Source organism: Spodoptera frugiperda, chromosome 1 (assembly GCF_023101765.2).
Source record: "Spodoptera frugiperda isolate SF20-4 chromosome 1, AGI-APGP_CSIRO_Sfru_2.0, whole genome shotgun sequence".
Taxonomy (NCBI): Eukaryota; Metazoa; Arthropoda; class Insecta; order Lepidoptera; family Noctuidae; genus Spodoptera; species Spodoptera frugiperda.
The window spans coordinates 6,177,650-6,200,468 of record NC_064212.1 but is presented as its reverse complement, the minus strand read 5'-3'; the positions used below and the strand labels follow the sequence as shown (position 1 = coordinate 6,200,468).

Sequence of the window (22,819 nt, the reverse complement as noted above, 5' to 3'; positions counted from 1 at the left end):
CGACTTTTGAACATAATATTTATGCTATTTAAGATTCCGAATTATGACCATGTGCCCTCATAACTTTATACGTTAAATATCATTTCATGTTCTTCCAAATAAGCAAGGAATATTACATAATTCTATAATCCTAATCCAAAGACATACCATAGTCAAACAAAATTGAATGATTTCCGTTTCCGTGTATTTCATTCGTTCAATGTAGTTTCTCCTTCTTTCTTTTCCGTTTCCATCGGGCCATTTTGTTCGTGGTTTTGCTCATTCCAGTTCATTCTTCGAGCAATCCCTCCGCTTGCCAGCCGTTTCTCTCGGATCGATCGAACGTCTTGCTGGCCTTAGCTTGGAATTTCTGCCAACTCACTAGAAAGTGTTATAATAATATTCATTCAAATTAAATAAATCCTTTTCCAAAAAGAGGATGGTATTGAAATATTACATTAAAATAAAATAATGTAGGATTCTAAATGATATAAGTATCAAATACACAATAATATTAATCGATAATTATTGATCACACTCGTGATTATACAGACTATTATATGATATATGTTTGATAAATAGTGTAATTTTATATAAACGAACAATAACTAGTAAATAAGTGTTCCTACGTGCAAGAAAATTGTTAGATTGTTACAATGATAAGACGCCATGTTGTATGTGGAGCCTAAGGCGTGGCATTCCTACACCATTGTGCAATCGGCTGTCGTGTTATTTTTCGAAGTAATATAAAGTATAATAATGGTAAGTTTTGTCCTGATATACTACCTACCTACTATAGTGTTGATGCATTTTCAATTCGACGAATAAGGCATAGTAACAGGAAACCTAATTTCTTTATCCTTCTATAATTTTTATATTTATGTTATTATTTCCCAATCCCAAGAAATGGCAAGACTATATTATAAATTAGTAAGGACTACTTGGTCTATTCCAAAAAGTATCTTGAAATACCTATGAGGCTACGAATGACGTAAGCGTTACAAGTCGACTGTCGACCATTTTGTTCTTTGTTCATGCGCTATAAATAGACATTATCGTGGTACTTTGTGGTTTCTAAGTTTCTAAGCATCGTGCTAGAAAACGAAAACTAGAAAGTGAAATTTTTCACACGAATGAGTCATACTAGGAATGTAAAGCAATCCGAAATTAGGTATAATGGTATATAATTCTCCGAATTATATTCACGTCATTATACTATTTTGTATCTGCCACATTCCTTTACATGAATAATGAATGCATACCTATTATCGTCCCTACTTTTTTTCCTAATCACCCAAGCGTTGTCTTGTACTTAAATAGTTATATTCAGATAATTAGATACCTTCCTACCTATTGCGTAGTATGTGACGATTGCTTATTGCGTCGTTAGTTATTTCATAAAACTTCGAATAGAATACATTCGTATGTCTTAAGAAATAATGCTTGCGCACCTAGTTAAATTACTAATGTTTACTTGCTACTGTTTCTGGGGATAAATATAAAAAAGACCAGATACTTACATTCTCATAAATTATAGTTATTGTGAAATGAAATATTCAAGGCGTGTCTCGGTTATCTACAGTAAAAATTCAGATTCATGTCTCTTGATTGCCTAGCAATTGTAAACTTAACCATTTGGAAATAAGGTTGTTTTTTTGTCAACCTGGAGAACAAACACGTGTTTGCTACGGATTTCTTTTTGTTTTTTTTTTTTTCTAATGATAACATCACGTCACTCCTTTTATCCCTCAAAGCGTAGACGACACATGTTTGCGTTAAACCTAATTTGCATTATATACGAGCGTCACGTTATGGAAATGCGCCTATTCTCACATACTTGACACAATTTCAAACGAAATTCTCAAAATATACTTTGGTCTGACCTGGAAATCGAACATTGTGACCTTTTACTCGGTAGTGTATGCGGCCATTCAACTAATAATATTAGATATTTATCATCGTATTAGCCTTACCTCATTACTGGTCATTTCCTAACGAGGTGGTTATACTACTAATTAGTGACAGTGCCTGTACCAAATACCAGATCGATCCTCATTCTGAATCACGTTCTATTACTGAAATTTCGAAATGGAGAAACCCAAATGTGCAACCAAAAGGTGCGCTTTGATAAGTAAAAAAGCAAAAATCAATTGCATTGTTCAAGTGGTCATTTGCTGGTTTTCTCATAGGTTGAATGATCATAATCGCGACTACCGAGGGGGCGCAGGTTCGATTTTTGCGTTGAACAAAACGTCGTTATGAATGTACAGTTGAAAATAAAAGTGACTCAATGTTTATTTCTTTGGTGAGGGCAAAAGCAAGAGTCAAATATTTTTTAGAATTAACCAGTACTAGACTTGCTAATGAACTTTGATAATCGAAATTATAATAATTATATTTTAAATGGCGCAAGTTTTGAAACTAAGACTAGTAGTGTACAGTATTTCGTTAAACCGTAAATAAATACGTTGAAATTGCGCATACCGCATTGTGGCTTTGTGACATTATAAATATTTAAGTTCAAGGCAATCGCTAGAAGGGAATCTTTTGTAACGCTTATTCATACGTTCACTGGCTTTGTCATATAATGGCGATTGTCATAAAAATTATTCTTACGGTATGTTAAACTAAATTCTATTGAAACGCGTGTTCATTGTTTCTATCATGTAGGTATATTCCACTGTCGAAGATATTGTTTTTTTTTTTCTGAGAAGTATATCAATTAGCGATTGACTTAATCTTGAATATTTCTAGTGAGCATATCAATATTTATTTATATTTTGACCTTTGTACCGCGTAAATCCTCAAAATTCTTTCATTTGGCGTCGGTTGTTATAATTACTTATATCTATATAATGTTTGTGCTGATACACATGCCTTCTTGTATAAATCCTGAGGTAGAGGTACTAATTTATATTTTCTTTGTTACAGCCACGTATTGATCCTGTTCAATTATTAAATTGTCTGGGTGTACTCCTGTCGCCTAACGGTGGGATCAAATCCAGGGATGAAGTCCAGAGGCTCGCTAGGTAAGTGTTTCTATTTTACTCAGTTTTACTTCAGTTTAAAAATCTTGTGTCTATGAAATTTATTCTAATTATGAATTATTACATAATTATGTATATTTTGTCGTAATAACATGCAATCACGTTTATAGACATGTTGACAACGTTTGGCGCTGATAAATAATATGAACATTTTTCCTTTCAGCCTTATGACAAAATTTTCGAAGAAATTGGTATCTAAATGTATTTATATACAAATATTGAAGTGTACAGAAACTGAATTACTCGGTTTATTTATGGGATCCGGGGGCTGGGTTCTGGTACACATGTGGCTTACAGAAAGTATAGTCGCAAAAAATTGGCCTCTTGTAAAAGAGTTATTGGAGTTGTTATTGCTATGCCCTGTTGATATCGATCGCTTGAAGACCAATAACTGCCCGAAACTTGTAAAGGAGCTATCTAAGGACGACAATCATTTTGGTAAGAAACTCATTTATTTATTTATTTAAGCATAATATAACTTTCTAACCTTAAAATCGTAATTTCACATTTTATCACTTAGAACAATAAAACCTGACAGGGATATTGTTTTTATTGTTGTATCATTAAAAAAGTCGGTGCCACATTAAATCAGCAACATTTTATTTTATTACAGCTATCAGAGCCTTGGCATCAAAATTGGTAGAACAATGGCTAAAAACCGTAAAGGGCGAACAAGTTGTTCCAGTTAAACTTTCGGAGATTCCTAAAATAATATCAGAAGCGCAAAATGACGTCAAGGGCTTGACTAATTCAGAAGGAAATTTAGAATACAAAAACAATGACACTAATAATGACATTAAAGCCATAAAAGAAGAAATTCAATCAGAAAAAAATTATAATGATGTTGATACTGATAAAAATCTAAACCATGTAGTTAAAAATGAAGTAGACGAAGAGCCTGAGGCATTACCTGTGTTAAAGATTAGTTTAAAAGATGGAAAGCAAGTCATATCACAAGTTGATGACGACACTGAAAGTAAAACTTCAGACGTAACGTCGGATTCTGAAAAGTCCAAAGATAAAAAACGAAATAAGGATAGATCTGATGATAAAAGTAGTAGTAGTAGTGTTTCTAAATCGAGCAGCTCTTCTAAACATTCGAGTAGGTCACATTCGAGTGATAAACATAAAAGCCATAAATCTAGTTCTAGCCGACATAGTAGTAGTAGTAGTAGTAGCAGTAATAAAGATAGATCAAGGGATAAAGATAGACATTCCTCTCATAATAGCTCTAGATCGAAAAGTGAGAGCAGCAGAAAATCTAGCGATAAATCATCGTCTTCCAGTAGTAAATCTAAAGATGAACGTAGTTCTCGATCGTCGACTGACAAGAGTAAAGATAAAGGAAAAGATGATAAAAATGAGAAAAATAAGGACAATTCGCTTAGCAAGTCATCTGATAAACAAGATGATAAAACGCCTTCTGTTCACAAACTAGGTAAAATACCTAAATTAAGTGACGCTAAAAAAGAAAAGCCTTCCATTTCAATAGAAGTAAGGAAACCAGATGAACCTAAGCCGAAAACTGTGAAAACATTCAACTCTAAGTTTAGGAAACATGGATTAGAAGAGGAAGTCAAGCCGCCGCCATCCCGCGCAGCAGTATTAACAAAGAAATCTACTCCAGTTTTGCCGCCTACTGTATCAATACCAAAGAGACCATCTCCAGTTCACAATGAGTCACCACCAGAAAAAAAATCAAAAACCATAGAGCCTATTGAAAAACCAGGCTCTATCAAACTAATTCCTCCTAAACCTAAACGTAAGTATCTTACTATTTTCGTTATATTTCATATATTTTTAATGATTTGTTTTCTTCCAGATTTACATTGGTGGTGGCAAGCCCAAGCCCTTCCAATAGTGTCACCAAGTGTTTTGAAATATTTAGGTCGCATAATCTTCAGTGGTAAGTCTAAAATGTATAACTTAACGGGTTCTAAAGTGTTTTTACCACCTGTAAAGTATTTTTTTCAAATAAATATTGAAATCAATATCGACTCTTTCCGTTTACTGCTTAGTTCAAGTTTAATAACCTAAATCTGTTTAGTTAATCGTGAGGTGAAAGTACCAGCGCACGTATATTGGATACTACATTGGACTCGACGCAGAGCTGATGAACAACTGGTGCTCCAAGATTCTTCAGCGATTATCGGAAAAAGACGTAATGTTTCTACATGCGAGATACAAATCACCAGTAATACTATAGAACGACTACAATCAAATTAATTATACAAAAGCTGAGCATTCAGCTGTACATTTTATTAACAGTAACAAATACGATATAAATGGGTTTAGAAAAAGTTACGTTAGTTAAACAGACCAGTTAGCTTATACTGCATCCAAAATTTATATTTACTTATCGACAAGTTATCGTCCGAGTACAAAAGCTCTTAGAGCAATGTATCATAACCCTAATGAGAAAATAGATAGTGTTTCCAACAGCAAACAAGACCTACTTGTTTGACAATGGTTTTAAGATGTTGCTAGTTGAAGTCAATAGAGGCCTCGACTGTACAACGTCATTACATTACATATTGTTTTTTATTCCCATTTCTTACAATCAGTAGATTTTATTACTAATTGAATCACGGTACAAGTCGTAGAGGTGGCAATATTGTCTTTGGTTAGGTACTATTTGTGTTTCCTTGTACCTTTTCTTAACTAAGCATTATGTTAACAATCCGCAACAACGGCAAAATATCTACTGAAAGATTCAAACAGCAGTCTGCAGCGCCAGCGAGCTTGCTGTTCGTCAAATCCTCAATACCGCAGAATTCAACAAACTTTTAGGTGGGAGAACTGCTAAGGTATCAATAGACAAGAAACATAATAAAATATAATTATTGTATAGGTACGATAAAGGCTGCAGTTATCTACCTACCTCTAGCCTAATAATTATTATAGCACTGAATAAGTAGGTAGGTACCTTACGTGTCTGTATAATAATTATACTCCCAAATATTGCTTACCTGGCATAAATTCTCCAATTACATAATAATTACCTCGTGCAGGTACCTGCCTACTTCCAAATAAGTACTGACGCACTAAGTAAGAAAGTACAATTTACAAACGATATAGGGTACATCTCCTTCATGTTACACACTGCTAAATAGCAGGGAACTTTTAAGACAAGATAATACTAAAAAAATTGCTAAAATGGCTTCCAAATCGTAAGATAGGTAGAAGTTCAAAGCGAATTATATACTTAGCTAGTGTAGTTCCGAATTACGTAGCTATCAATAAATATAGCTTTAGGTATCAACCGAAACCAGGGGTAGGTACCTAGCTATTGCGATTATTATAGTACCTATGACTTCGCCATGGAAAGCGCGATATTATTTTTATTGGTACAGGACTTTACCTACCTAGGTACAATATCATAGAAAACGCGATCTTGCAGTGTAGATAACTAATTAGACGTTCTTAGTAGGTAACCATCTACTGTGTTAGAAAGTAGAATTTTAGTCAGTTGGTACCTATAATCGTGAATTAGAAATATTACCTAAGGTAAAACCATCCAACTATATTCTCTTTTCGATTTATATTTTGGTAGGTATCTATACGTTAATTTTATTAGGTGTGTGTTATGTTAGAAAACATTAGTAAACACCAATCTATAGGTAAATAACTACAATCAGTCTGAATTAAATAGCAAAATAATTAGATAAAATATGTTCATACCTACCTACTTACAGAGATAGATAACTACTTAGATATTTGATGCATTATTATCAAGGTTTTAAACGAAGCCTTTACAAAACTGAACCAATTTTAAGTTGTAATTTTTATAACTATTTCATATTACTAGGTATCTAGCTAAAGTAAACTTAAAAAACGAGAAGGATTAGTTTTTCGTTCTTTTAATATCTACTTACTTTAACCCCATTAGATATCTATTCCATTAGAATTTTGTACTCATTCATCGATATCTTACGATAACATGCGGATTGAAGCTGTTCTCTAAAATGCATGCTACGTCATTGTTACATCTACTATATACTAAAGATTATGTATATATATATATATAAATATATCTGGTCTGATTACCTAACGTTGAATAATTTAGTTGGGGTTAGTGCCAATTAGTATATTGGCATGCGAGTATAGAATTATTACAATAAAAACATTATTGTCAATAATATGAATGCGCAACTCCCTTCAGGGCTTGTTTATTGACATATTTTACCTCCTATTTATCTGTATAATATGTATGTATGTAGTATGTACAAATTAATTTTAGTAAGTACCCACAGGGTTTACAAATTATTCTTAACATAACCCGATAAAAGGTCTAACAAATAATGTAAGAATATCTCGTAAGTGGATGGTTCTACTTAAATTGAAACCTCTGCTTATCCCATCAGGAGATAACAGACGAGATGTTTGCTAACAATAATAATGTACGCATACTTGGCTTTTCTTAAGTTTAGTAGTCGTACATTGTGAAAATAGATTGGTACCTAACGAGACAGCCAAAAATTAACTTACATATTTGTTAAGCCTAATTTATTATAGCATTTTGAAAGATAATAATGAACAAAAATACACAGTCGCACATGTGGCACAGCAAAATTGCGTATCCCAGCTGTTCGCTATACACATAGTCACCGGCGGCGTTTGCACGCTAGTAAACCCGCTCTTTAGGCTGAAATATAAATTACACGCTATTAACAACTTATGCGTTACCATGATACTGTACTTGCATAGACAAATACAATGTCTTGGTTGAATTCAGTAGTGAAAACTCAATGAATATTTATTTTCATAAAGTTCAGATACTTCATGCTGATTTTATAAGATGCCGACCATCTATCATTGAGATCAAATATTAATTAGACGTTTTAAACATGTTCCACTCCAGGATTTATCCTGTGTCGTGAGAACGTTTACAAACATACAAATTCCTGTACAAATCCCACGTACACAGACCCGGAACAACAATTTGTGAATCACACAAAGAAATATTTGGTGCGGGAATCGGACCCGCGACGCGTTGCATGGCAGTCAGTTGCCCGGCCACTGTGCCAATCGTGCGATGCAAATATTTATTTGTTCCTTGCATGTTCTCACTTTTTTATTACAATTTATTCACGTAGGTAATTGGAATACAAACAATAAGATAATTTATTGTTCCGCGACTTCGTTAGAATGATGATTGCTTAGATCTTTCGCAAGCACCTAGGTAACTTGTCTTACTTTCACGATTTCGTTATGTAACTCATACTTGTTATGCAAATTATATACTTTATGTTTTCGTTGTGGTTTAGGCTGTGCGTTGCTTGTCGATGAAACTTATATATTTTTTTATTTAATTAATTCAACTCTCTCCCTATAACAGTAATTGTGCCTCGCTGTTCTCTCGCAGGCATACAAATAGTTATACGGGTAAACTGTACTAGTAAAACCTAGTGTGCATACTTAGTTACATAGATTATTGTAAATAGAAAGTTATGCATTTAACGCCATTTGCAAAACAACAGCAAAAAGTTTTAATCTTTGATGACATTAATGTTAATTATTTTGTCCAGACTAGATTACAACCATTGCAACCGGTCTTTTTGATCATAAAATAATTATTCTTGCTCGAATCGAACCCGGTCCGCATGCGCGCTCGATTGCCAATATCACCGCCGCGCCACTGCGTCTGTCGCCCGACCTTGGTTGCTTAGACTTACTTATCTATGCCGCATGCAATTTTCATTTTCATTCACAATAAGTACAATAACCTTTAATATTTAAAATAAAAACTACTTCGACTCGTGTACCTAATTTTTCCAAGCTGTTTAGGCGGTCTCGAATAAGCTGTAGCACGAACATGGCCTAGCTTAAATTCTTTTCCACTTTGGCAGTCGAATTCTGGCAAGGATTGTGTTATTGTAAAATAACTCCAGTGGCATGTGTCGAGCAGCTTATTCGCACTGCTTATAATTCCCTAACCGGTCTGCGTAGGATAGTAGGTACCTTACTAATATAAAATAAAGTAAAATTACTGAATGTGAAAAAGCTTCGAAAAAACAATGACACGCGCAGGAACTCGAACCCGCGGCACTTCTCACGCCCTTTCCAACTGGCTTTCGTGTCGTTTAGTAAAAAACCTGCTATATTATTGATTAAATAAACATGTATGATAATGAAAGTAAAGTTTACTAATAGATATAGTAAACTGCACGGTAAAGAACAAGTTTGAAGTAACCTGTTATTTACCGTTATTTTCACTCGTATTTACTTATGCTAAGTTCCGAACTTATAATAGTTGGAAACTTACTCAATTATATCAGACAAGGTCACAGATTGAATGATACAGAAGTCGCTTTATATCGCGCACGCTACGGATACGTAAGTACCGTAACGTAGTCTCCGTCTAAGTAGAGGTAGCAAGTGCCTATATAGATATATGAATGTTGGTATATGTTGTTGGTTCTTACATCATAATGACAGTGTAGCAATAGTACCTAACTAAGTAGAAAATACTAACTGTCGGGATATTGATAGTACTTACAACACCTGGGTACTGACAGTAGAACCCTACTGTACCTAGTATATGAAAATCATCAAGTTTCATGATCAACCTGTTACCGTCCACTGCTGGACATGGCCTCGCCTACAGCATGCCGCATTGGTCCAGACGAGTGTAACGTAATGTAATCCACCGTGTAATGTAACACGAATTCTACGTGTGGACGGCAGTACGAGCATTACATGTAACACTCGCGCTGAAGAATTCGTGTTACATTACACGGTGGATTACATTACACGTTACACTCGTCTGGACCCGGCTTTAGATACATATCTGCATAAATTCTATAAGTTACAAACTTAGTTGACTGCATAATTAACTTTATGCAGCATTCCTGCAACTAAGATTAAAGAGGCTTATCAATAGCTTAGTGGATGATTAATATTTCCAAAATAAATACAAGAAACCCAGGCTAAAAGTAAAAGGCATAGGAGGATTCCCACGTAGTAACTCACGATATGGTACTATCTCGAGGATGTGTTTACAAATATTTACATACATCCAGACCCAGCCGTTTCTCTCGGATCGATCGAACGTCTTGCTGGCCTTAGCTTGGAATTTCTGCCAACTCACTAGAAAGTGTTATAATAATATTCATTCAAATTAAATAAATCCTTTTCCAAAAAGAGGATGGTATTGAAATATTACATTAAAATAAAATAATGTAGGATTCTAAATGATATAAGTATCAAATACACAATAATATTAATCGATAATTATTGATCACACTCGTGATTATACAGACTATTATATGATATATGTTTGATAAATAGTGTAATTTTATATAAACGAACAATAACTAGTAAATAAGTGTTCCTACGTGCAAGAAAATTGTTAGATTGTTACAATGATAAGACGCCATGTTGTATGTGGAGCCTAAGGCGTGGCATTCCTACACCATTGTGCAATCGGCTGTCGTGTTATTTTTCGAAGTAATATAAAGTATAATAATGGTAAGTTTTGTCCTGATATACTACCTACCTACTATAGTGTTGATGCATTTTCAATTCGACGAATAAGGCATAGTAACAGGAAACCTAATTTCTTTATCCTTCTATAATTTTTATATTTATGTTATTATTTCCCAATCCCAAGAAATGGCAAGACTATATTATAAATTAGTAAGGACTACTTGGTCTATTCCAAAAAGTATCTTGATATACCTATGAGGCTACGAATGACGTAAGCGTTACAAGTCGACTGTCGACCATTTTGTTCTTTGTTCATGCGCTATAAATAGACATTATCGTGGTACTTTGTGGTTTCTAAGTTTCTAAGCATCGTGCTAGAAAACGAAAACTAGAAAGTGAAATTTTTCACACGAATGAGTCATACTAGGAATGTAAAGCAATCCGAAATTAGGTATAATGGTATATAATTCTCCGAATTATATTCACGTCATTATACTATTTTGTATCTGCCACATTCCTTTACATGAATAATGAATGCATACCTATTATCGTCCCTACTTTTTTTCCTAATCACCCAAGCGTTGTCTTGTACTTAAATAGTTATATTCAGATAATTAGATACCTTCCTACCTATTGCGTAGTATGTGACGATTGCTTATTGCGTCGTTAGTTATTTCATAAAACTTCGAATAGAATACATTCGTATGTCTTAAGAAATAATGCTTGCGCACCTAGTTAAATTACTAATGTTTACTTGCTACTGTTTCTGGGGATAAATATAAAAAAGACCAGATACTTACATTCTCATAAATTATAGTTATTGTGAAATGAAATATTCAAGGCGTGTCTCGGTTATCTACAGTAAAAATTCAGATTCATGTCTGTTGATTGCCTAGCAATTGTAAACTTAACCATTTGGAAATAAGGTTGTTTTTTTGTCAACCTGGAGAACAAACACGTGTTTGCTACGGATTTCTTTTTGTTTTTTTTTTTTTTCCTAATGATAACATCACGTCACGCCTTTTATCCCTCAAAGCGTAGACGACACATGTTTGCGTTAAACCTAATTTGCATTATTTACGAGCGTCACGTCATGGAAATGCGCCTATTCTCACATACTTGACACAATTTCAAACGAAATTCTCAAAATATACTTTGGTCTGACCTGGAAATCGAACATTGTGACCTTTTACTCGGTAGTGTATGCGGCCATTCAACTAATAATATTAGATATTTATCATCGTATTAGCCTTACCTCATTACTGGTCATTTCCTAACGAGGTGGTTATACTACTAATTAGTGACAGTGCCTGTACCAAATACCAGATCGATCCTCATTCTGAATCACGTTCTATTACTGAAATTTCGAAATGGAGAAACCCAAATGTGCAACCAAAAGGTGCGCTTTGATAAGTAAAAAAGCAAAAATCAATTGCATTGTTCAAGTGGTCATTTGCTGGTTTTCTCATAGGTTGAATGATCATAATCGCGACTACCGAGGGGGGCGCAGGTTCGATTTTTGCGTTGAACAAAACGTCGTTATGAATGTACAGTTGAAAATAAAAGTGACTCAATATTTATTTCTTTGGTGAGGGCAAAAGCAAGAGTCAAATATTTTTTAGAATTAACCAGTACTAGACTTGCTAATGAACTTTGATAATCGAAATTATAATAATTATATTTTAAATGGCGCAAGTTTTGAAACTAAGACTAGTAGTGTACAGTATTTCGTTAAACCGTAAATAAATACGTTGAAATTGCGCATACCGCATTGTGGCTTTGTGACATCATAAATATTTAAGTTCAAGGCAATCGCTAGAAGGGAATCTTTTGTAACGCTTATTCATACGTTCACTGGCTTTGTCATATAATGGCGATTGTCATAAAAATTATTCTTACGGTATGTTAAACTAAATTCTATTGAAACGCGTGTTCATTGTTTCTATCATGTAGGTATATTCCACTGTCGAAGATATTGTTTTTTTTTTTCTGAGAAGTATATCAATTAGCGATTGACTTAATCTTGAATATTTCTAGTGAGCATATCAATATTTATTTATATTTTGACCTTTGTACCGCGTAAATCCTCAAAATTCTTTCATTTGGCGTCGGTTGTTATAATTACTTATATCTATATAATGTTTGTGCTGATACACATGCCTTCTTGTATAAATCCTGAGGTAGAGGTACTAATTTATATTTTCTTTGTTACAGCCACGTATTGATCCTGTTCAATTATTAAATTGTCTGGGTGTACTCCTGTCGCCTAACGGTGGGATCAAATCCAGGGATGAAGTCCAGAGGCTCGCTAGGTAAGTGTTTCTATTTTACTCAGTTTTACTTCAGTTTAAAAATCTTGTGTCTATGAAATTTATTCTAATTATGAATTATTACATAATTATGTATATTTTGTCGTAATAACATGCAATCACGTTTATAGACATGTTGACAACGTTTGGCGCTGATAAATAATATGAACATTTTTCCTTTCAGCCTTATGACAAAATTTTCGAAGAAATTGGTATCTAAATGTATTTATATACAAATATTGAAGTGTACAGAAACTGAATTACTCGGTTTATTTATGGGATCCGGGGGCTGGGTTCTGGTACACATGTGGCTTACAGAAAGTATAGTCGCAAAAAATTGGCCTCTTGTAAAAGAGTTATTGGAGTTGTTATTGCTATGCCCTGTTGATATCGATCGCTTGAAGACCAATAACTGCCCGAAACTTGTAAAGGAGCTATCTAAGGACGACAATCATTTTGGTAAGAAACTCATTTATTTATTTATTTAAGCATAATATAACTTTCTAACCTTAAAATCGTAATTTCACATTTTATCACTTAGAACAATAAAACCTGACAGGGATATTGTTTTTATTGTTGTATCATTAAAAAAGTCGGTGCCACATTAAATCAGCAACATTTTATTTTATTACAGCTATCAGAGCCTTGGCATCAAAATTGGTAGAACAATGGCTAAAAACCGTAAAGGGCGAACAAGTTGTTCCAGTTAAACTTTCGGAGATTCCTAAAATAATATCAGAAGCGCAAAATGACGTCAAGGGCTTGACTAATTCAGAAGGAAATTTAGAATACAAAAACAATGACACTAATAATGACATTAAAGCCATAAAAGAAGAAATTCAATCAGAAAAAAATTATAATGATGTTGATACTGATAAAAATCTAAACCATGTAGTTAAAAATGAAGTAGACGAAGAGCCTGAGGCATTACCTGTGTTAAAGATTAGTTTAAAAGATGGAAAGCAAGTCATATCACAAGTTGATGACGACACTGAAAGTAAAACTTCAGACGTAACGTCGGATTCTGAAAAGTCCAAAGATAAAAAACGAAATAAGGATAGATCTGATGATAAAAGTAGTAGTAGTAGTGTTTCTAAATCGAGCAGCTCTTCTAAACATTCGAGTAGGTCACATTCGAGTGATAAACATAAAAGCCATAAATCTAGTTCTAGCCGACATAGTAGTAGTAGTAGTAGCAGTAATAAAGATAGATCAAGGGATAAAGATAGACATTCCTCTCATAATAGCTCTAGATCGAAAAGTGAGAGCAGCAGAAAATCTAGCGATAAATCATCGTCTTCCAGTAGTAAATCTAAAGATGAACGTAGTTCTCGATCGTCGACTGACAAGAGTAAAGATAAAGGAAAAGATGATAAAAATGAGAAAAATAAGGACAATTCGCTTAGCAAGTCATCTGATAAACAAGATGATAAAACGCCTTCTGTTCACAAACTAGGTAAAATACCTAAATTAAGTGACGCTAAAAAAGAAAAGCCTTCCATTTCAATAGAAGTAAGGAAACCAGATGAACCTAAGCCGAAAACTGTGAAAACATTCAACTCTAAGTTTAGGAAACATGGATTAGAAGAGGAAGTCAAGCCGCCGCCATCCCGCGCAGCAGTATTAACAAAGAAATCTACTCCAGTTTTGCCGCCTACTGTATCAATACCAAAGAGACCATCTCCAGTTCACAATGAGTCACCACCAGAAAAAAAATCAAAAACCATAGAGCCTATTGAAAAACCAGGCTCTATCAAACTAATTCCTCCTAAACCTAAACGTAAGTATCTTACTATTTTCGTTATATTTCATATATTTTTAATGATTTGTTTTCTTCCAGATTTACATTGGTGGTGGCAAGCCCAAGCCCTTCCAATAGTGTCACCAAGTGTTTTGAAATATTTAGGTCGCATAATCTTCAGTGGTAAGTCTAAAATGTATAACTTAACGGGTTCTAAAGTGTTTTTACCACCTGTAAAGTATTTTTTTCAAATAAATATTGAAATCAATATCGACTCTTTCCGTTTACTGCTTAGTTCAAGTTTAATAACCTAAATCTGTTTAGTTAATCGTGAGGTGAAAGTACCAGCGCACGTATATTGGATACTACATTGGACTCGACGCAGAGCTGATGAACAACTGGTGCTCCAAGATTCTTCAGCGATTATCGGAAAAAGACGTAATGTTTCTACATGCGAGATACAAATCACCAGTAATACTATAGAACGACTACAATCAAATTAATTATACAAAAGCTGAGCATTCAGCTGTACATTTTATTAACAGTAACAAATACGATATAAATGGGTTTAGAAAAAGTTACGTTAGTTAAACAGACCAGTTAGCTTATACTGCATCCAAAATTTATATTTACTTATCGACAAGTTATCGTCCGAGTACAAAAGCTCTTAGAGCAATGTATCATAACCCTAATGAAAAAATAGATAGTGTTTCCAACAGCAAACAAGACCTACTTGTTTGACAATGGTTTTAAGATGTTGCCAGTTGAAGTCAATAGAGGCCTCGACTGTACAACGTCATTACATTACATATTGTTTTTTATTCCCATTTCTTACAATCAGTAGATTTTATTACTAATTGAATCACGGTACAAGTCGTAGAGGTGGCAATATTGTCTTTGGTTAGGTACTATTTGTGTTTCCTTGTACCTTTTCTTAACTAAGCATTATGTTAACAATCCGCAACAACGGCAAAATATCTACTGAAAGATTCAAACAGCAGTCTGCAGCGCCAGCGAGCTTGCTGTTCGTCAAATCCTCAATACCGCAGAATTCAACAAACTTTTAGGTGGGAGAACTGCTAAGGTATCAATAGACAAGAAACATAATAAAATATAATTATTGTATAGGTACGATAAAGGCTGCAGTTATCTACCTACCTCTAGCCTAATAATTATTATAGCACTGAATAAGTAGGTAGGTACCTTACGTGTCTGTATAATAATTATACTCCCAAATATTGCTTACCTGGCATAAATTCTCCAATTACATAATAATTACCTCGTGCAGGTACCTGCCTACTTCCAAATAAGTACTGACGCACTAAGTAAGAAAGTACAATTTACAAACGATATAGGGTACATCTCCTTCATGTTACACACTGCTAAATAGCAGGGAACTTTTAAGACAAGATAATACTAAAAAAATTGCTAAAATGGCTTCCAAATCGTAAGATAGGTAGAAGTTCAAAGCGAATTATATACTTAGCTAGTGTAGTTCCGAATTACGTAGCTATCAATAAATATAGCTTTAGGTATCAACCGAAACCAGGGGTAGGTACCTAGCTATTGCGATTATTATAGTACCTATGACTTCGCCATGGAAAGCGCGATATTATTTTTATTGGTACAGGACTTTACCTACCTAGGTACAATATCATAGAAAACGCGATCTTGCAGTGTAGATAACTAATTAGACGTTCTTAGTAGGTAACCATCTACTGTGTTAGAAAGTAGAATTTTAGTCAGTTGGTACCTATAATCGTGAATTAGAAATATTACCTAAGGTAAAACCATCCAACTATATTCTCTTTTCGATTTATATTTTGGTAGGTATCTATACGTTAATTTTATTAGGTGTGTGTTATGTTAGAAAACATTAGTAAACACCAATCTATAGGTAAATAACTACAATCAGTCTGAATTAAATAGCAAAATAATTAGATAAAATATGTTCATACCTACCTACTTACAGAGATAGATAACTACTTAGATATTTGATGCATTCTTATCAAGGTTTTAAACGAAGCTTTTACAAAACTGAACCAATTTTAAGTTGTAATTTTTATAACAATTTCATATTACTAGGTATCTAGCTAAAGTAAACTTAAAAAACGAGAAGGATTAGTTTTTCGTTCTTTTAATATCTACTTACGTTAACCCCATTAGATACCTATTCCATTAGAATTTTGTACTCATTCATCGATATCTTACGATAACATGCGGATTGAATCTGTTCTCTAAAATGCATGCTACGTCATTGTTACATCTACTATATACTAAAGATGATGTATATATATATAAATATATCTGGTCTGATTACCTAACGTTGAATAATTTAGATGGGGTTAGTGCCAATTAGTATATTGGCATGCGAGTACAGAATTATTACAATAAAAACATTATTGTCAATAATATGAATGCGCAACTCCCTTCAGGGCTTGTTTATTGACATATTTTACCTCCTATTTATCTGTATAATATGTATGTATGTAGTATGTACAAATTAATTTTAGTAAGTACCCACAGGGTTTACAAATTATTCTTAACATAACCCGATAAAAGGTCTAACAAATAATGTAAGAATATCTCGTAAGTGGATGGTTCTACTTAAATTGAAACCTCTGCTTATCCCATCAGGAGATAACAGACGAGATGTTTGCTAACAATAATAATGTACGCATACTTGGCTTTTCTTAAGTTTAGTAGTCGTACATTGTGAAAATAGATTGGTACCTAACAAGACAGCCAAAAATTAACTTACATATTTGTTAAGCCTAATTTATTATAGCATTTTGAAAGATAATAATGAACAAAAATACACAGTCGCACATGTGGCACAGCATAATTGCGTATCCCAGCTGTTCGCTATACACATAGTTACCGGCGGCGTTTGCACGCTAGTAAACCCGCTCTTTAGGCTGAAATATAAATTACACGCTATTAACAACTTATGCGTTACCATGATACTGTACTTGCATAGACAAATACAATGTCTTGGTTGAATTCAGTAGTGAAAACTCAATGAATATTTATTTTCATAAAGTTCAGATACTTCATGCTGATTTTATAAGATGCCGACCATCTATCATTGAGATCAAATATTAATTAGACGTTTTAAACATGTTCCACTCCAGGATTTATCCTGTGTCGTGAGAACGTTTACAAACATACAAATTCCTGTACAAATCCCACGTACACAGACCCGGAACAACAATTTGTGAATCACACAAAGAAATATTCGGTGCGGGAATCGGACCCGCGACGCGTTGCATGGCAGTCAGTTGCCCGGCCACTGTGCCAATCGTGCGATGCAAATATTTATTTGTTCCTTGCATGTTCTCACTTTTTTATTACAATTTATTCACGTAGGTAATTGGAATACAAACAATAAGATAATTTATTGTTCCGCGACTTCGTTAGAATGATGATTGCTTAGATCTTTCGCAAGCACCTAGGTAACTTGTCTAACTTTCACGATTTCGTTATGTAACTCATACTTGTTATGCAAATTATATACTTTATGTTTTCGTTGTGGTTTAGGCTGTGCGTTGCTTGTCGATGAAAGTTATATATTTTTTTATTTAATTAATTCAGCTCTTTCCCTATAACAGTAATTTTGCCTCGCTGTTCTCTCGCAGGCATACAAATAGTTATACGGGTAAACTGTACTAGTAAAACCTAGTGTGCATACTTAGTTACATAGATTATTGTAAATAGAAAGTTATGCATTTAACGCCATTTGCAAAACAACAGCATAAAGTTTTAATCTTTGATGACATTAATGTTAATTATTTTGTCCAGACTGGATTACGACCATTGCAACCGGTCTGTTTTGATCATAAAATAATTATTCTTGCTCGAATCGAACCCGGTCCGCATGCGCGCTCGATTGCCAATATCACCGCCGCGCCACTGCGTCAGTCGCCCGACCTTGGTTGCTTAGACTTACTTATCTATGCCGCATGCAATTTTATTTTTGTCATTTTCATTCACAATAAGTACAGTAACCTTTAATATTTAAAATAAAAACTACTTCGACTCGTGTACCTAATTTTTCCAAGCTGTTTAGGCGGTCTCGAATAAGCTGTAGCACGAACATGGCCTAGCTTAAATTCTTTTCCACTTTGGCAGTCGAATTCTGGCAAGGATTGTGTTATTGTAAAATAACTCCAGTGGCATGTGTCGAGCAGCTTATTCGCACTGCTTATAATTCCCTAACCGGTCCGCGTAGGATAGTAGGTACCTTACTAATATAAAATAAAGTAAAATTACTGAATGTGAAAAAGCTTTGAAAAAGCAAAGACACGCGCAGGGACTCGAACCCGCGGCACTTCTCACGCCCTTTCCAACTGAGCTTTCGTGTCGTTTAGTAAAAAACGTGCTATATTATTTATTAAATAAACATGTATGATAACGAAAGTAAAGTTTACTAATAGATATAGTAAACTGCTTGGTAAATAACAAGTTTGAAGTAACCTGTTATTTACCGTTATTTTCACTCGTATTTACTTATGCTAAGTTCCGAACTTATAATAGTTGGAAACTTACTCAATTATATCAGACAAGGTCACAGATTGAATGATACAGAAGTCGCTTTATATCGCGCACGCTACGGATACGTAAGTACCGTAACGTAGTCTCCGTCTAAGTAGAGGTAGCAAGTGCCTATATAGATACATATATGAATGTTGGTATAATATGTTGTTGGTTCTTACATCATAATGACAGTGTAGCAATAGTACCTAACTAAGTAGAAAATACTAACTGTCGGGATATTGATAGTACTTACAACACCTGGGTAGGTACTGACAGTAGAACCCTACTGTACCTAGTATATGAAAATCATTAAGCTCCATTATCAACCTGTTACCGTCCACTGCTGGACATAGCCTCGCCTATAGCACGCCGCTAAGATACATATCTGCATAAATTCTATAACTTACAAACTTAGTTGACTGCATAATTAACTTTATGCAGCATTCCTGCAACTAAGATTAAAGAGGCTTATCAATAGCTGAGTGGTTGATTAATATTTCCAAAATAAATAGAAGAAACCCAGGCTAAAAGTAAAAGGCATAGGAGGTTACCCACGTAGTAACTCACGATAAGGTACTATCTCGAGGATGTGTTTACAAATATTTACATACATCCAGACTGAGAAACAATTTGTATAGGTATCACAAATAATTTTGTTCCGTACGGGAACGAACCCGCGACACGTTATACAACAACCTGTCGCTCAACCACTGCGCCTACCGAACAGTAGTATGTTTAAAAACGGATGTAGCCAATTATAAATAACTAGTGAAGCCCGTGCTCATTTCGTTGAGCGTTAATTATTTTTTATGATGTATTTTGTGTAGATTTTTGCCGTTTTTACAACCACATAGCGGTGTGATTTTTGGCCATGATGCACACTAGTAATGTGGCATACTATTAATGGGTTGAGTTCAACAATTAAAATTAGAAAATTATGAGATTACAGTCGAAAGTATGAAATTACATCTTTCCTTGTAGATCTAGACGAAATCATAATTTAATTGCAGGACATCGATTCTTTCTTCGCTTAAGTTTGTTAATCTCTAATAGACGGTTAGGATGAAGCTACAAGCCGCACTTCAATTATTACTTTATTCCCTGCCGGATTGATACAACGGCAACATGATGTGGGGAGCGAAGGCATCAATTACTTCCACTGCGTCCGCCGTACCATTTGTGTGCGTTGCGTAACATTTACTATTGACCTCAATAAAATAAACGCACCGTACGACGCATATGAATAGTTATAGTACTCGAATCTGCAATGTATCTGTTGCATTTGTTGCAGTGAAATATGAATATGACGTTGAAGGTTCTAGGTACCTATGACCTCTGTAGTCATGTTGTTACTTTCGATTGTGAATTAACACGGTTTAAACAGCAATAAAATAAACTAGGAATTGGTTGAGGATGGAGAAAATTTGAAAAGTAATTAGGTATCGAGTTTAACACTACCTAACCACATAACGTATAGCTTGTAAAGAACACGCTGTCCGTTTCTTATGGTCAATTTAATCGATTTTTAATTGGTAGTAGGTACTTGTGTACCGTTGCATTTTGTTATTCTATAAACTGATTCGTATCATGCATGCAATTTCTATTCAAACTTAATTATACTGCCGAGAACCCGTTATTATACATTTTAGATTTACTTTTTTCATATTAACGTGTACCTACTTTCTGTATGTTATGGACTACCTTAACTAATTTGTTTCTTTTTTGTTTCAGCTGTTATGTTGTTGGAGAGTGACATGTTCATGGATGCATTGAATGCTTCAGCGACAAATAAAAGAGATCCAAAGAAAAGAAAACGACGAACAAGCGGCTCCAAAGATGGTAATTCTGGACCCGATGGTTCGCCTCCGCAGACACCAACTAGCTTGAGCAGTCCGAGTAGTGAAAGTAAGTCTGTGCCACCAAGATTTTATCAAGATACACTCGAGACAGACGAAAATAAAGAAAAGACTGAAAAAACAGATAATGAAAACGCGGATGAAAATGTCGAGAAAAAGGAAAATGAAGAGGAAATGGACACATCAGAACCTCATACTTTAACGATCAATGGACTCAAAGGCGTTCTTTGCTATCATAAAAGGAAGGGTCCTAAAAAAAGTATAAAATGGAAACCAGATTCTGAACTGGAAGAAATTCAATACTTCGAGCTTGATGAAACTGAACGAGTCAATGTTACGAAGACGTTTACTGACATGAAATATTTAGAAAGAATTCATGAACGAGACGCTTTCCAGAAAGGAAGAAATCTCAGTAATGATGACGTCATGGAAGAAAAAACTACTTGGAGGCCTCCTCGACCAATTGAGGTCGAAGGACAAGTACAAGTAGAACATGGCAAGAACAGTAAAGAAAAAGAAATTCAAGCAATGCGTCAGAAGGGTACATTGCAGCCTCTTTATTTCTCTAAATCCATGATTCCTGATTCTGCACTGGAACCAGATCCGGAAACACATCCCTACACGGAACCTACAATTATACCATTAGATGATGTAACAGGCAATCAAGATAATATAAGCGACTTTAGAAATATGCCTTGGCCAGAACCTAAAGGTAATGCACCCCCGGCATCAGCTAATATGAATGTTCCTAACATGTTCCCACCAAACATGAATCAGTTTCCCAATGGCTTTCCAAATCCACAATTTCCGGGTGTGCCTGGCTTTCAAGGAGGTAACATAGTTCCTACTGAATGGCCAGCTGGAGTCCCACCCCACATAATGGCTAATGGAATGCCGGGTCCAATGCCTCCCGGCGCTATTCCACCTGGTAATATGCCTCCGGGTATGATGATGCCTCCCGAAAATATGATGATGGGTCCAGAAATGTTTGGAGGACCAAATCCAATGTTTCCTGGTCCACCAGAAGGGTTTAATATGCAGCAAAATATGTTTCCGATGGACTTCAATATGTCGGGTCCACAAGGGCCTCCCGGTCCCTCCGGACCAGATGGCTTTCCTGGTATGGCAAATTTCCGAGGAGCCATGCGAGGGCGTGGTGCTGGCGGCCATTGGCGTGGTAATAAAAACCCTGGAAACTGGGAGGGTCCTCAACGAGGAGGTAGAGGTGGTGCACGTGGCAGCCGCAAAGCAGTTTGCATATATTTCCAACGAAAAGGGTCGTGTCGACAAGGTGATAATTGTACGTTTTTACATCCTGGTGTGAATTGCCCATTTTAAGGGTAAAAATTGTTGTGTGAAAAGAAATAGTCATTTATTATAGGTTCCCTTTGGACTGTGTTAATACGATTGTGGCTAGTGACACAAACTTGTAAACACAGGCTATTATGTTTAGAGTTAGACACTCAAAAAGACTGCTTAATGTAAATAACTGTTAAGGAATATGGTTTAAAACATGTAAATATGTAAAAAAATATATGTGTAAGTGTTTATACAAAATATAAATTTATTAATTAATCGTGTGTTGTATTTATTTTAAATGACACCTCTTAGAATTACACATAGAATAAATAACAAATCCTTGATTATGCATCTACGTCTACACATTTGGCGAATATGCCATTCGTGAGCATCTCGCAAACTCTTACTTGGTTAGGCTATACTGAACAGTAGGTATAAGCAGATACTAGAAGCTAGATTAGAGCTTATTCTCGAAAGCCAGATTTTATCATGGTAGGGGTAAGTAGAATTTAACTAATTTCATTATCAACAAATATTAATAAGAATGGAACAGGTAGCAAGCGATGCAGAATCCAAAGTTGATTAAAGAAATCTACCTACTTTGTTTAATTACTTACGTAAATG

General features: G+C 34.7%; 1 protein-coding gene across 5 annotated transcripts; it reads left to right on the top strand.

Moving 5' to 3' along the window:
- The first annotated feature begins 153 nt into the window (after positions 1-153).
- On the top strand, positions 154-22,472 carry LOC118273092 (serine/threonine-protein phosphatase 1 regulatory subunit 10). 5 transcript variants are annotated; one of them, XM_050698407.1, is made up of 5 exons: positions 154-741; positions 2,911-3,008; positions 3,190-3,464; positions 3,640-4,788; positions 20,772-22,472. In XM_050698407.1, the coding sequence occupies exons 1-5, from the start codon at positions 739-741 to the stop codon at positions 22,232-22,234; spliced, it is 2,988 nt and encodes a 995-aa protein (XP_050554364.1). In that variant the 5' UTR covers positions 154-738; the 3' UTR covers positions 22,235-22,472. The 5 variants fall into 5 exon arrangements, with proteins under 5 accessions (XP_050554364.1, XP_050554430.1, XP_050554454.1 ...); XM_050698473.1 differs by lacking the exon at positions 3,640-4,788 and adding an exon at positions 13,398-14,543 and having other exon boundaries at positions 157-741; XM_050698497.1 differs by lacking the exons at positions 3,190-3,464; positions 3,640-4,788 and adding exons at positions 12,948-13,222; positions 13,398-14,543 and having other exon boundaries at positions 158-741.
- Positions 22,473-22,819: the final 347 nt, after the last annotated feature.